The sequence below is a fragment of the Genypterus blacodes genome, unplaced genomic scaffold (assembly GCF_046128005.1).
Source record: "Genypterus blacodes isolate CSIRO-AG114 ecotype Tasmania unplaced genomic scaffold, CSIRO-AGI_Gbla_v1 ptg000086l_1, whole genome shotgun sequence".
NCBI lineage: Eukaryota > Metazoa > Chordata > Actinopteri > Ophidiiformes > Ophidiidae > Genypterus > Genypterus blacodes.
The window spans coordinates 348,879-365,221 of record NW_027466891.1 but is presented as its reverse complement, the minus strand read 5'-3'; the positions used below and the strand labels follow the sequence as shown (position 1 = coordinate 365,221).

General features: G+C 46.0%; 1 protein-coding gene across 9 annotated transcripts in view; it reads left to right on the top strand.

The window, feature by feature from the left end:
• The window catches only part of ank3a (ankyrin 3a), a 52,257-nt gene that overhangs the window by 32,575 nt on the left and 3,339 nt on the right, over positions 1-16,343 (top strand). For 7 of the 9 annotated variants that reach the window (XM_076158754.1, XM_076158755.1, XM_076158751.1 and 4 more), the window contains 9 exons: positions 596-677; positions 10,145-10,219; positions 10,352-10,483; positions 10,707-10,850; positions 13,087-14,464; positions 14,599-14,761; positions 15,069-15,149; positions 15,515-15,598; positions 15,709-15,828. In XM_076158754.1, the coding sequence (XP_076014869.1) occupies positions 596-677; positions 10,145-10,219; positions 10,352-10,483; positions 10,707-10,850; positions 13,087-14,464; positions 14,599-14,761; positions 15,069-15,149; positions 15,515-15,598; positions 15,709-15,828 (2,259 nt within the window). The remainder of the gene's footprint in view (positions 1-595; positions 678-10,144; positions 10,220-10,351; positions 10,484-10,706; positions 10,851-13,086; positions 14,465-14,598; positions 14,762-15,068; positions 15,150-15,514; positions 15,599-15,708; positions 15,829-16,343) is intronic. The other 2 variants (XM_076158753.1, XM_076158756.1) reach the window with 2 other exon arrangements.

Here is a 16,343-nt window from a genome sequence, read left to right as displayed (position 1 = left end):
TTTTTACCCTTGTCCCCTGGCCTGTCGCTGACGGAACACTAATACGCTCAGCTGCGTACTAAAAACACAAAGAGGAGTTAGAGGTGGGACATAGGGATGATGTTTTCATGTTTGAATTCCTGTATTGTGTGTAGGTGAAGCGGAAAATGATACAATTCCTTTCACGTATAGGAAATATATACCAAAGTCATAATCTTGTAATTGATATTATTTTTTTAGTACTATTATTATTTAAATAATGATGTTCTATGTCACAAAATTTGAGGAACCATGACATAATGAGGATATCTGTTTTTTAACAAAGCACACGTTGCGTCTAGTTTTTAGTTTTATTTTTTATTTTGTATTTATTGCGATGAAATCCAGTGAGTGAAGCTTTATTCCGAGGGAAGCACTGATCCTTGTCTCCAGAAGAAAACGCTATGTTGACCTGCAGCACCTCCTTGTGCAAGTACTAACCGCATGTACTCTAACATGGAGAGGATCCATGCATCAAAACTAAACCAGCACAGATCTTTAACCCTCTCACATTAGGATCACATCCTATCACATTTTTATGTTAAAGCATTTTTTGTTCTTTTTTTGTTTGTTTCAGACTGAAAAGCCAGAACGACGTCATACCTTTGCCTCCTTAGCTTTGCGTAAGCGCTACAGCTATTTGACCGACCCTGCAGCGAGTGAGTTCTCTATTTTTACTTACATGAAATCTTCAATTGATATTAAATATTGATGTAATTTGATTGAAGTTTAGTGTCTGGAGGTCCCTTTATACGTAGGAACAAAGCAACTTGACCAAACATGTTCATCCCATTCATTCCCTTCACACACACACACACACACATCTTTTTTGATCATTCATTGCACATCTGCATGGTTTACCGTGTGTTGTGCTTTGCTCACCCAAACCATTTCCACCAAAAGTCGCCCTGTTCCAACTGTTTTGTTGTTTTCCATTTGTGACACTGGGATTGCACTGTCTGTTCATTTATCATTTGGACACAATGTTTTGATTCACATTGAATAAAATATTCCTTTGGGATGTTCTCATTCTTTTTGTGGCCATTTCACTCTTATTGGCTTTCTGATTGTGTGCGGCTGTGTATATTATTGTGGTAATGGGTTGCACTTTACAATGACTTGCCTTCATCTACGCATGAGACAGTCACAGCAAGCAGTTACAAAAGTTTGGCACACATTTCTATCCAGCCCTAATATCATTCTTTTAAGTTCATGTTGAATACTACAACACTACTTTGTGTATAAACAGGAGACAAATACATAAATCTCCTTTCACAGGTATATTCCTTTTCCCAGCAGTATCAATTTTGTATTCTGATAAATTATTAAAAATGATGATCTGAACTATGAGCTTGGATGACTCATCAAATATTGATGAAATTGCAAGCAGAGATATTTGAAGTATGACTACATTTTAGGGCTTACTGGAAGGCATTAATGGCTTAAAGTGCTTTTTTTGTAAAGTGCAACCTCATATTTTATTTTAAGTACCATGACCAAACAAGTTCAATGCTGTTTTTCTTTATTAATGGTCTACACTTGTGGGGTCATCTCTGGCATTGAAAATGAACCAAATGAAAGGATAAACACATCTATGTTAGTCCAACATATACAATAAAAGGCACTGTTGCAAAGAGGCAAATAGATCAAGCACATCAAAAGTCAATGGATCTGTATTATTTGTTATCATGTCGTTCTCTTTCTCCACCTCAATCTTATGTCAAACCTTTCTGTTGCTGCACTCCATTGTTTCCTCTTGTGTGGTTAATTTGATCATTAGTCACTGATTTTAGACCATCACTTGTCATCTTGGACCTTAAGATAGCATCTCGTGTTTTAGCTGTAAAGACAAAATGTGTTTCTGCTGTGCTAAATGCTGTTTTCTGACTCACTCAAATTTCTCTTTCTGGTTTTTATCTTTCATTTGAAATTATTTTTTTGTTCAATTTTTTGTTTATTCCTTATTGCTTTTGGTTTAATTTATTGCTGAAGAAACAACTGATCGAAGCTCGCCGAGAACACAGCCTTCTGGCTACCCTCACAAACCTGTCTTTTCAACGAGATCTTATCAGGCGTGGTCGCCTGTTCCTGTCGCCGTCCCTGGCCAAGCCAAATCTGGGTTTGGCTCCCTCTCCAGTTCGTCATCCAACACGCCCTCTGCCTCTCCACTAAAGTCTGTCTGGTCCATCAACTCTGCCTCCCCCATCAAGACCAACATCCCCGGCTCCCCCGCCTCTTCCATCAAGTCAGCTAGTGACATTGCCTCTCCCATCCGATCTTACAGGACCATCTCTTCGCCTATCAAAACTGTAGTACAGCAGGTTCAGTATCCAGTCAATGTCAGTCCGCTGGCATCACCTGGGAAATGTGCCCCTGATGCATTATCTATGAAAGGACTTGCAGCATTGTCTGCCAGAACCTCCCCCATAACTGTATCTGGGGGAGGAAACACCCTTCTTGAGAGAACATCCTTAGCGATGACCCCACCAACCTCTCCCAAATCCTCTCTGAATATGTTCAGCTCACCGTACAAAACTGTTATGGGGGGCACTAGTGGCACAGCGTCGTCCTCCTCCCCCATAAAAACAGTGCCTGGTCTCTCTTCTGTACGGTCCTCTGCAGATCCCTTAAGCCCTTCAAGAAACCTGTTCTCTTCTCTTTCATCACCACATAAATCCAACACAGCTCCATGTGCAGCGGCTCTCATCAATGGAACAGCGTCTCCTACACACTACCGCTCCTCGTCCCCAACGTCCCTCCTCGCCAGCAGTCTGCAAGAGAGAATACAAGCCACTACCAATGCTGCAACAACAAGTGTCAATGCAGCCTTTGATGAGGTTGAAAAAACTTTAAATTCTTGTTCTGCAGGCTATGGTACCTTGAAATCCTTGTCCTCATCTGCCTCTTCCTCATATCAGTCCATTAGATCGTCGGCTTCTAGTTCCCTTTATGCCTCTCTAAGGTCCCCTCCTAGTGCCACCACTGCTGTCACATCCAGCACAATGACTGTTCCAGTGTATTCGGTTATTAATGTTGTGCCAGAGCCACAGTTTAAAAAGCTACCTGAGGTCTCCAAGTCAGCTGCTGCTCTTCTGTCCCCGCGGAGGACTGTACCTGCTGAAATGAACCCTCAGATGCAGTCTTCATTTGGCAGAACTCTTTCACCTATGAAGTCCCCTCATTTCTCTGCTGGTCTGAAAGCAGCCGCCGCATCACCACTGTCCTCCAGCCAGGAGATTCTGAAAGATGTAGCTGAAATGAAAGAGGACTTGATACGAATGTCAGCCATCTTGCAAACAGACCCAAATGCCACAGCCAATAAAGGTTTTCAATCCAATACTCCCAAAGACACTAAGATAGAGGATGAGGAACCATTTAGAATTGTGGAGAAAGTGAAACAAGATTTAGTAAAAGTAAGTGAACTCCTGACTAAAGAGGATGGGAAGTCTTCTCCTTCAAGGACTTCCTTGGATGATATACACTTTTCAAAAGTGCCAGTTGAACAACCACCAAGCAACTGGAGTTATCCACCACGTTATGAGACTGTGGTTCCTCAAGTCAAATCAAAGAACACACCAGACAGAGATTTTAATCTCTCCAAAGTGGTTGACTACCTTGCTAATGATGTTGGTAGCAACTCATTCTCCAAAATGCATGGCACAAGGCATAAATCAGATGAGGGCAAGAGAGAGGGAGAGGAGAAGCAGAAACGTGTCTTGAAGCCTGCCATAGCAGTTCAAGAGCACAAGCTCAAAATGCCCCCACCAATTATGCGCTCCTCCGCTTCAGACAAGGAGCTCAGTAAAATAGCAGATGCTCTATTTGGAGCAGATTCTGTGCTAGATTCCCCTGATGATATTTCACATGAACAGGATAAGAGCCCCCTCTCAGACAGCGGCTTTGAGACCAGGAGTGAAAGGACGCCCTCTGCCCCTCAAAGTGCAGAAGGCTTGGGCCCTAAGGCCCTTTTTCAGGATATCCCAATGCCCCCAATGATCACTGAGACTAGGACTGAGGTTGTCCATGTCATTAGGAGCTATGAATCCCCAGAGGAAAGCAAACAAGCTGCAATGGAGGATGCACATGCTGTCAGATATATTGATTCTGACTCGAAAGGACATCTGAATCAAACTTCCTCAACAGCAGAGCAGAGTAAATGCTATCCATTAAAAGGCAGCACTGAGGAGGATCCAATGGGAAAAGGAATGAGGGTGAAGGAGGAGACTCACATCACTACCACCACTAGGATGGTTTACCACAAACCTCCTGGCAAAGAGGCATCATCTGAGAGGTGTGAGGAGACCATGTCTGTACATGATATAATGAAGGCCTTTCAGTCAGGCAAAGACCCCTCTAGAGAGCTGGCTGGGCTGTTTGAACACAAGTCTGGCAACGAGGAAACATCTCAGAGAGTCCTTGAAGACATCAACTCCAAACCTAAGGTTGAAAGAATAATTGAGGTTCACATTGAAAAGGGCAATAAAACAGAACCAACAGAGGTCATCATCAGAGAGACCAAAAACCATGCAGAAAAGGAAATGTATTACTACCCAGGAAATAGACAGGAGGAGGAAGAGGCTGAAGAATCACTGCCAGGGTACCTCGAGTCCTCCAGAGTGAACACACCCATTTCACAGGAGGAGGACAGTCGCCCTAGTTCAGCCCAGCTTTTGGCAGATGACTCTTACAAAACACTGAGACTACTTAGCCAGCAGTCTGTAGAGTACAATGAGGATGAGTCATCAGAGCTCAGGGGAGAATCTTATAATTTTGCTGAAAAAATGCTACTGTCTGAGAAACTTGACCAGTCTCATTCTGACACAGAAGAATACCTGAGAGATAGGTCTCGATTTCACTCACCAGACAGAAGCGTTCACAGTGAAGGTAGATCAGGTGCACCGAGGACAGAGTATGTATTTAGATCATCAAGAAATGTGTTTGACAAATCGGGGAGAATGGCCAATGTTGATGATAACTATGACAAACTGACTCTTTTGCAGTACTCCTCTGAGCCGGGTAGCCCAAAGCACTCTGTTTGGATGCGTGTATCAGAAGACACACAAAGTAAGGACAGAGATCAGCTTGTGTATGAAGACAGAGTGGACAGGACTGTAAAAGAGGCAGAGGAAAAACTCAGTGAGGTATCACAATTCTTCCGTGATAAAACAGAACAACTCAATGATGAGCTTTCATCTCCAGAGAAGAAATCTCGCAGGCCAGACTTCAGGGAAACACGATCAGGGCCCAGCTCTACGCACAGCAGTCCAGAGAGGCCAGCTTATAGAAATGGGGGTAGTGGTGAGGAATGGAGCAGAGAGAGGCTTAGAGACAGGTTTGGCTCCAGTGATAGGAAATGTGCCAGCTTGCCTAGCAGCCCAGAGAGGAGAGTGCTGCTTCACTATAATGACTCAGATGCAAGAAAGCATGGAGAGGGCAAATCACAAGGCAGCACAGGTGAAAGCCCAAAACCTTTTCAAATGTCTTCCTCAAAAGTCAGTGCAGTTAGGCTAAAGTTTGAACAAGAGGCTCAAAAGCAGGACAAGAGTCCTCAAAGTGGACAAACATCAAGTCCCCCAATTAGGAAACTCCAGGAGAGTAAGCTACCAGTGTATCAGGTTTTTGCAGGTCCAAATATCCCTAAAACACCGGACAGCCCAGGAGCCCAAAGGAGAGGCTTAGATGTTGATTCGAATAAGTTCTCGCCAAAGCATGACGCCAGGGGAAAAGAGCAGGAAGACAAAAAGTTATTTAAATCATGGGAAAGCCAAGGGTATGGAAACTATAAGGCCCAATCACCCAAACCGTCTCATTCATTACTCCAGGATGCAGTAAACGATGGCAATAGTGATCCCCAAAGACAGGAAACAAACAAGAAAATAATCTACACAGAATTTGTTGTCCGAGAAAGTCCAGGTACCGACAGTCTAAAAAAAAACTCGGAATCACAATTTCCAGTAAAAAAGCCATCTAATTCCTCAGAAAATCAACAATCCACCTCTTTAAAATTAGATGCCTCCGTTGAACCGTGTGAGAAGGGCGGGTCTCACATACCCACTCTAGTCAGGAATCGGTTACACAGCAACTCCGACGCTAAGTCTACCCGTGGATCATCAGTAGGAAGATCCACAGATTCAGTAGATGGTAGCCTGTCAAATGTAGTCTGTAACGGTGTTGATGACGACGAAATAGAGTATTTGGATTCTGTAACTCCTGTAGTTGTCACAGAGAGTTTTAAAGATATTAAACCCCTACCAGTGTATGTTAGCATCCAAGTAGGTAAGCAGTATGAGAAGGAAACAGCCACGGGACAGCTGGGGACATACAAAAAAGTTGTAAGCCATGAAAGTAGGACAGTGCATGAAACTAGGGGTGCATTTTATACTGTCAATCAAAAGCACCCTCAGTCTCCTCCAGAAGATGATACTCTTGAGCAAGTTACATTCATGGACAGCTCTGGGAGAAGTCCCCTTACCCTCGAAACCCTCAGCTCAGAGGATGTCAGCCTGACCTCAAGAACACCAGAAGCTGTGATAGGCTTAATGCCTGGCATGCCAAGCCCTATTCTAGAGGAGTCTGAGGAAGACGAAGGCAAGACCTTCATCTACAAGGAGTCTCCAAAGGAAAAATCAAAGCCAGCTTCCTCTGACAATGTAAGCAAAAAAACGGAGAAGTCCAAGGAGAAAAGAGTTGCTTATATCGAGTTTCCTCCTCCACCTCCTTTAGAGGCGGAGCAGTCTAAAACTAAGAAAAGGGGATCACGTGGTTCTTCTGAGACTGAAATGATGGAGGTGAACCTCCAGGAGGAGCATGATAGGCACCTCTTAGCTGAACCAATAATCAGGGTCCAACCTCCTTCCCCTATTCCTCCTGGTGCTGATAACAGCGACTCGAGTGATGATGAGTCTGTCTTTCACCCTATCCCTGTCAAAAAGTACACCTTCAAAATGAAAGAGGAGGGAGAGAAGTGCGCCAACCAGAACCAATCAGAGAAAAAAGGAGATGATAAGGAGTCTGGGCTCAATGGCGTCCTAAAGGGGGAAGAAGATGACTTTGAACAAAATGGCAATGACCAGTCAATCACCGACTGCTCCATAGCAACCACTGCAGAATTCTCCCATGACACGGATGCAACTGAGATAGACTCTTTAGATGGATATGACCTTCAGGATGAGGATGATGGATTGAGTGAGGACCCAAAAACTAGTCTGTCCAATGATGGGAAAACAACTGACCGCTCATTTAGTCAGTCCAAGCTCGAGGTGATAGAGGAGGAGAAATGTGAGGAAGGGAGTGAAAAGGGAAAGACAATAGCCAACACATCCTCAGCGCAAGGCAGTGATGAAGAAAAGGATTATACCCTGGAAGGAAGACACCCTGATAGACAGGGCTTTGGAGACAACTACTTTGGCTACCAACTTGAAGAGGAGCTGAACTCAACTTTTAAAACTGTCGCCACAAAAGGCCTGGACTTTGACCCCTGGTCAACCAAAGGTGATAATGATGGAGTTTTTGACAGCAAAGCAAAAGATGAAGACCCCAAGCCCTTTGGTTTATCAGTGGAGGACAAGTCACAGGCCACAACGCCAGACACAACTCCCGCTCGAACACCGACTGATGAGAGCACACCGACTAGTGAGCCTAACCCCTTCCCTTTCCACGAAGGGAAGATGTTTGAGATGACGCGCAGTGGTGCTATTGACATGAGCAAGCGGGACTTTGTTGAAGAGAGGCTTCAGTTTTTCCAGATTGGTGAGCATTCCTCTGAGCCTAAATCAGGGGAAAAGGGGAGAGGGGGCAAGGTAATTTCCTCTCAGTCAAAAACAGGGGAGAGGGCCACAGTAGATGGCAAGGTTGTAGATACCACCACAGACAGCAGCACTACATCAACAACACCATCATCATCAACAACAAAAACAATCCCTGCACAGACTGGCAATGATGCCCCCACCTGCGAAGCCATAGCTGAAACCACCTCCTCATGCACAATCACAGCCTCTAAGGTTGATCCCAAATTGCGCACCCCTATTAAAATGGGCATAGCTGCCTCCATAACTGTGAAAAAAGACTCAGGGGCTGTCACTGAGGGTAAAGCCGAAATGTCAGAAGGTCAAATGGTGCCAGAGTATATCAGTATAGAGAGTCAGTGTGCAGAAGGTCAGTCGAGCAGATACGCTGAGCCCAAGTTAGAGAAGAGAGATTACCCTTCAGAAAACTGCAACAACAACAATAACCTGGAGTCGTCTAGTGTTCAAGCTAACTACATCCAGTGTGGTAGCGTAGTGTTTAATTTGCAGTCTTCCTCTGAGCCCACTCTTCAGAAAGCCAGCAGGATAGAAGCTCTGTGCTACAGGGATGTAGAAGAGAGAGTGGAGGTGGAGAACAGCAGTCAAGCGCAGGAGCAGAAAACTGAGACGGTTAAAGAAAGCGAAGTGAAGCAGCCAAGGTCCAGGCTTCCAGTGAAAGCATCAGGGTGGTCTTTTCATACCCAGGGAACAGCCATAGGCAAACAGAAGCCCAAACAAGTAGTGAAGGTTGAGGTCAAGAAAAGAGCAGAGCCAGCCGTTGCCAAAGTAGAGCCCAGATCTAGAATACCGATTAAGGGTGTGAAAAAGAGCAGCCCTGCTACCACGGCAAGTTCTCTTATTTCAGTCCGGGTCACCTCCCAGCCAACGAGGGCATTGGACACAGAGAGAGCAGCAATAAAGTTGCCGTCGAGGTTGCCACTGAAGGAGAGGCATCAGGTCAGTGTTGTCACAAGTGAGGCAGCATGTAGACAGGACAGACAGGAGAACCCTAGTGAGGTTTGTAAGCGCACCATCGAATACTTTAAAGGCATTAGCGGGGAGACGCTAAAGTTGGTGGACCGACTGTCAGACGAGGAGAAAAAGACGCAGACAGAACAGTCGGAGGAAGACAGCACCTCCCGGAGCACCTCTCTGTCGGACGCCTCCCAGCCTTCCCAGCCCTCCCAGCCCTCCCAGCCCTCCCGCTCATCCAGGTCTGGTAGAGGTTCGAGGGCTGAGGCCGGGGCCGCGTCCGTAAGGGCAAAGGTGGCGGCGACGGACAGGGCCTCCGGCAGTGAGAGGAGCAGGAGGAGTAGGCGGACTGGTGGGAAGGAGGGCAGTCAGGGACTCACAGGGTCTCGAACGCCTCCCATCGCGGAGATCAAGCCTAGTTTGTAAAACTTTCACACTATGTTTAAAATACATCTATATATTTCTATATTTCACTTTTAGTTGCATGACATCGTTGTGATCGTTAATGGATTGACTGGAATGCCTGTGGCGTGTTTACATACTCTCTTTAGAACTGTAGCTGTCATTTAAATTTATTTTTTGTCATCGATGTACTGTGTACTGTAGTGTCCTTGTTGCAAGATTCTTTCCCCTGTTCCCCTCTCAACCCCCCGTGTAAAAGTTAAATGAGCATGCCAGTAGTGACTGGTCCACTGTCATGACCAGTCTGTTGTTTGACAACTTCGAAGTCTGTCTGTCTGCTTGACTGTCTGTCTGTCTGTCTGTCTGTCTGTCTGTGGGTTGAATGCAGAGTTAGTAATAGTTTGTAGTTTCCTGTCCTTACAGTATTTGTCCTGTTATCTATTGTATCAATTTAAGATAATAATGAGTGTTGGCCCAGAACACACCAACGCCTCTTCGCATGTTGTAGAGTAGAACCTAGACTTCTCCACCCTGGACCTGTAGAAATATGAATGTGTTGTTGCGAGTCATGTTATGCTTTGTTTTGTGTAGCACCCATACTTAGAGGTTACATACCAACAAACTGTCACAGACCACCACTTATTCTATTAACATATTTTAGTTGCCCATAATGTTTCTAGTGTGTTATATCCTTTTCTTGTCATCCTTGGGAAATAAGGATATAAGGATTGGCTTTTGTATTGAACAAAGCTGAATTTGATCAACACAAATGTATGCTTGTGTACGCTCTGCATTCTGAACACATTGAATTGTATTTTCAACCAAAACCTCATTGATATTGTTGATATCACACTGACACATAGGTGGCCAGAAAAGGACACATACATGATTATTTTTCTCTTATATCAATGTGTAGGAGGAGAATAAGTTGAACCTTATTGATGAATCCTTTTCCTCCACCTCCTCAGGTCCCCAGAGTCCCTGTGAGCGAACAGACCTGCGCATGGCCATCGTTGCGGATCACCTGGGACTCAGCTGGACAGGTATCTCTCCATCCGCACCCTTTTATGTTCAGGCTATTGGCAATGGCCATTAGTGACCCCAATAGACTCTGCGTTAAAGCTCAACCCAACTTTACTACTACTGACTGGAGCTGCTTTTTGTGTCCCTGGCAGAGCTGGCTCGGGAGATGAACTTCACTGTGGATGAGATCAACCACGTCAGGCTGGAGAACCCCAACTCTCTGACAGCACAAAGCTTCATGCTGCTGAAGAAATGGGTCAACCGGGAAGGGAAAAATGCCACTAGTAATGCCATTTCTATTTTTGAAAGTCTTACTTGTCAGTCTCTCTGCTGACACGTCTCTCAGGCACTCAGGCACTTTGTCAGTTTCAGATTGATTGATGGTTATGGCGATTTATTGAAACACATGATGGCCAAAAGCAGCTTGATTTAGGATTTATCAGAATATGTTTCTCAGTAGAACTTGACTTTACCAACCGTGTGTCGTTGTCTTTTCTCCTTCCACAGCGGATGCCTTAACTTCAGTGCTGACCAAAGTCAATCGGATGGATATTGTGACCTTACTGGAGGGTCCAATATTTGATTATGGTAACATTTCCGGCACGAGATGTTTAGCCGATGATAACTCTGTTTTCCGAGATCAGGCTGATGGTAAAGTTTTGTTCTTACCTCTCCCTGCTTACTTTGTTGTTTGGTGCATGTATGCTGGTGTGCCACTTTCCCATGCATGGATCACACACACCTAGTGCTGATCTATAGCTAATTTAATGTAGTGTGAGTCAGATTAGCTTTATTCCCCACAGTTATTACCCTTGCTGCCTTATAGTTTACTGTTTTGCCATTGAAATAACCCTGCTATTCTGTTTTAAACACATTTTATAGACTGATATAGTCCCTTAGCCCCTCTTTCTCTTCAGTTTATATGACAGTAAACTGTTTTTAATCGCTCTGCAGTATTTGCAGTGATGTAATTTGGCCTATCCACCATTTTTACAAGCACAGTTTTGCTAGGGGTAAATTTTATTCTTACTTTCATCGTATCTACATGTCACAAATGAGTAAATCCACTGTTAAAATCCTTTTCTTAGAACATGCATGATGTACCACACTGCTTTGTTTGTTGATTGATGTCTAACTTAAGTAGACACTCTATAACCTGATAGAGTCTGCTTTCCTTTCTTATTAAGGTTAGTACCCTTAGCTTTCCTCCAGTTCCTCTGAGCCTTCCTTGGATAAATGAGAAAAGCTCCTCTCCTCCTCTGCAAAACCAACCGTCTCCTCCTCCTCCTTCTCCGCCTCCTCCTCCTCCTCCCTGCCGCAGTATCCACTGCTGATAACGGCACATAACAACTTTTAAAAGTTATATGTGTGCATCCATCCAGTGTCTGCCTGCTCCTCTGCTCATCCCTCAGTCACCTTTTTCACTCATTGTCTTATTGTACAAATATGTTTTACATTGAACATTCTCATGTCTTCTTCTTTCTCATTTTTTCCACTCTTCACTTGTGTTTGTTGTTGTCTGTTTCCTTCATGCTTCCCCTTAGTAGTTTGCATTATTATACCTCTGACCCCTGGAAAATCTGAACCCGCCATCTTTGTGGAACCTCCCACCCGTCTGAATCCCACCCAAACCCAAACGCCCCCGCCCACTCCCCTCACACCCACTCTAGCGCTTCATGACGGTGGCTTTTCCGCGCTTCGCTCCACAAGTTATGAATCCTCCATCACACTCAGGGACTTGGCACCTCCAGGGTTGTTTCATCCAATCCCTTCTGCTGACCTGCATCAATATACACTTTTCCCTTTCTCACCTAAACCCTCCTCCCCTATTTCCTTCATCACCTCACCTTTACCCCCTACCCCTACTCCCACCTCTCCAACTCCCACTCCTTTCTCAGCCACACCTGTCTCACCCTCTCCCGCACTCATTAGACCCATTCCAAATCGTTCCCAGGCGAGCGCTGTAACCGATTCCCTCCCAGTATCTGGATCCACCTCTGACCTGTCTGTCATCACACCCACCTGTCCCATCCATCATCCCTCTCCTCCTGCCCTCAACTTATCTGAACCCATCACCAAACCTATTCCGCCCTTCCAGTCCTCACCCCCCACCATAGCCGTGCCCTCCGTCACTGAATCTCCGAGCCGCGAGACTTTAGGGACCCAGCTGGCTGCCTCCTTCCGCCCCGTCTCCCCTCTCTCCCTGGCCTCCCTCCCTCCGGTCTCTCCCTCTGGGTCTTGCTGTCCTAGCCCGGGTCCTTCTTCCCCTCCTATCCGCTCTCTGTCACCTTGTCCTCTCTGCCAGTGTACCTGTGCCCCCTCCAAACCCCCGCCTCCCACTCAGCCTCGCATCCGTGTTGACCCTTCCACTATGGAAATATTCATTTAGTCTTTGTCCTTCTTTGTCCTTCTTTGTCCGTCTTTGTCCTACTCTGTACTTACTCTTCCTAACCTTCTTACATCGTTCATCTGTCATATGGATCATGTGAGCATGTAACTGAACACCAATGCAAATCATTATTTACATACATCCAACAGTGCACTACATGATTAATATGGCCTTACGTCACTAATGTGTCTCCACATTCCAATGTCCCATCTCATCCATAACACTGCAAGGGACATTGTTTAATTTTGTGATTATTGTCAAATTGTGTTTGCTTTTGTTTCAGTTATGATTTTGCCATAGTTGTCATAGTAACTCTATTGCTGACCCGCTCAGCAAGCATATGTTTGGATACATGCTTTACACTTCAACCTCTATGTTATGTCATGATGTGGTGTCGGTGTTAGGTTGTGTGTGTGTGTGTGTGTGTGTGTGTTATATTCTTTTGGTGCACGCTTCGATGTGTGTATGTCTCTACATTTCTCATCATGTCACCAACAGATTATCAGACCATTCTAGCGGAGCTGCAGTCCCCAGCCGCACTGCACTCTGATCCCCACTTCCTGGACCCTGATATCCCCGTCACCCCCAACCCTGCCCTTGCCACCCACCAACAACACCATTACCCCAGCCCAGAAACCCCCCAGCCCGCCGCCTCCCAGCCTCAGCCTTTGCCCTGGAGTCCGGAGAGAGAGCCCTGTAGCAGAGAACCAGACAGTCCTCCCAGACCCTGTGAACTTGCTCTGTCCGTCCCCACCTTTCAACTCCCTGATCCCGTTCCCCCCAAGGTCAGAAAGCCTCACATTGCGCTGAACGACCAGCTGCTTTTGAGCGAGGAGGAGGACAGGTCTTATAATGAAGCGGAGGTAAACCACAAGGCCAAGATTCACTCCTCTCCTGATAAATTTGACTTTGACTTTGACATGGCTTTCTCCATGTCTTCCCCTTCTGCATCATCAGTGTCATCAATCACCCCTTCATCATCACCTGACAAAGCACAAGTGGGAGAGCAAGTAGAGTTGAGCGCTGCGCCCAATGGAATAGAGGAGGAAGTGAGGTTGAATAGAGGTGGAAGGGAAGTGACAGGAAAGGTAGAGGAGGTTGTTGGGCTGGGTGCATCAGAGTCAGCAGAGGGTAATGGAGCAATGGGACAGGACGGGCTGAAGTTGGCAGAGATTAATAGTATTTTGGTTGGAGACGGGGAGCATTCAGCGGAGAAAGAGAGAGATGTGATGAATGAGCAATGTATCCTTTTACAAGATGGAAATCAGAGGTCAGGCTGTGGGGCGGTGGAGGTGAGAGGAGCACAGATCCTGACTGAGGAGCAGCATCAGCCCATAATGGGACAGGAAGGGAAAGAAAATATTACCACAATACTGGCGGGAACTGTCAGCGAAGCTATTGATGAAACACTTAGAGGGAGGAAAGAGGAAAGAACAGGTTACACTGATGGAGAACAGCAGTTTGGTGTGCAGAGAAGATTGTCTGGGAGTGAAAAGGTTCGGGCGACATTTGAAGGGGACGGGTCTGCCAAGGAGCCGGCCCGGTCTGGCCTCGGCCTGCAGCCTTGGGTTGTGGCACTTGGGGAACGTCAGCCCAGCCTGTGTGTGGAAGAGGAGGCTGGAGACGGAGAGAGAGAAATGACAGGAGAACCATCGAGTTCTCCTTTGGAGGAGGTGAAGAAAGAAGAAGGCTCAGAGGAGGAGGAGGAGAGCGAGGAGTTGTCCAAGGACAGGGTTCAAGAGATTCTCGATCGTATTGCGCAGACAGAAAAAGACATATGTTCACTTCCAGGTTGGCACAGTGACTCATCCAGCGTTGTGGAACCGCCGACGCCAGGTCGCAGCGTGAGCTCAGATCTGCTCGACAGAAGGGAAAGGTAACTGACCTTTCCGGTTTTCCTCCTGCATTCTTGTCACAAACCTGAGAGAATGTTGTCAGGTAATTATTTCCTGTAATTGTCTCTCACTGTCTCACGTCTTCCGTCCTTTTCTGTCGTCTCTTACCTCACAGCCAGGAGAACTCTAGTGACTCCATCACATCCTCATCAAGGGCAGAATCAGGGAGGTCCCGACTGAACGGTGACCACTCCAAGCACTCTCCTCAGGAGGGCTCCTCAGAGTCATCCAATGGCAAAAAGGAAGAGGGAGCGCTGGTGTCAGAGAGGAAAGTCCAGGTAATAACCAGCATCAAAAAGATTCTTCCAGAAGATACAAAACTGCTGCTACAAAACAAAAAGCTAATAATCATTGTTCTACATTATGACAGGGTCGTTCGTGAACCTGCTGGATCAGTTGTGCTTAAAGAAACCACTTTTCTTTCCAGGTGTTTCTTTTTTAACAGCCAACCAAAGAACTGAAGGAACCCTGCTACAGATAACATCAACAAATTGTCTGATGCCTAACAGATTCTTCTCCCTCCACAGTGTTTGTTTGTCCTCCTGGACTCTTCCTCATGTAATGATTTTGTAATTCCTCCTCCAGCAGCGGGTCAGTGTAGACTCTGGCTCAGAGGAGGAACAGACTGTAACCACTAAAATCTTCAGACGCCGTCTCATTCTGAAGGTAGCCAGCGAGCCCTGAGCCGGGATGGGCCGGGCTCAGTTTGATGTGGTTTGGTTTTGGGTCCAGGCATAGCACAGTCTGGCCTTTCTTGGTGTTAGGTTGGGCTTTCTGTGTGACTGTGGAGGAACAGGAGTTGTGTGTGAATGGTTGTATACATGCAGCACTGAACTGGTCTTAAGATTTCTTCTATCTTGCTTGTTAACTTTAAAAGGTTGAAAGTTACCATAGTGCTCTTCCTCCTTCCTCTAACTGATACAGATGTGTGTTCTCTTGCCTTTTGGTGTGTTGGTGGTGAAGGATTTCATTTAGATCACGTTTGACTCTGGCCTTCTTTAGCCGATCCTGCTAATCACAAACACTTTCAGGGTGAAGATGCTAAGAACATCCCCGGCGACTCTATGACAGAGGAGCACTACATGGACCGGGATGGAACCCTCATCAGTAGAAAAGTAACGTATAACCTTCCCCATTCAGCTCTGCCATAAAGCTTCAACAGGGAGAGTTTGAGCCGATCACGGTCAGGATTGTTTGTTCCACAACCTTCTACCTCTGGCCTCAGGTCATCAGGAAGGTCATTCGCCGCGTGTCAGCCCCCACGCCGGACAAGCAGAAAGGCCACAGCGGGACGTGGCCCAGAGTGGAGTCGCCGTCCAGTCCCGTCCTGCAGGAAGAGCAAGAGGTTGGCATGGCAACAGCAAGGATGCCCTTTTGTCAATGTCCCGAGGATCAAAACCCATTCTAGATAAATGGAATGCTCGGGACATTGTTACCTCATGTCATGAAACAAATCTGTGGTGATAAGATCAGAGTTGGTGTGAGGTTAAAGGTCAGAGGTCAGGCTCAAAGCTGCACTGGGCGAGAGAATTACAGCTTTAAGTGCAGCTTTAAGGCGATCCTTTGTATCTGGGGAAGAGATTTTTGATTTCTTGCTCAAGTGACTTTGGTCAATCTCTTCCTTTTTCGGTGCATAAATGCAGTGGAGTTTGGGTTTGGAGTGCAACCTTGCATGTTGTGTTGTGACTCTGTTTGGATTCTGACTACACACACACCAGTTGACTGTGTGCTCCTCTAGAACAGCACTTCCTCTACTTATGGTCTCTCCCTTTTATTTCTAACACTAACTTAAGTCCTATTTCTCTTCCCAGGTGTGTGGTTGGTGTGTTGTTCTTGTCATAACTCTAAAATCTCTCTCTC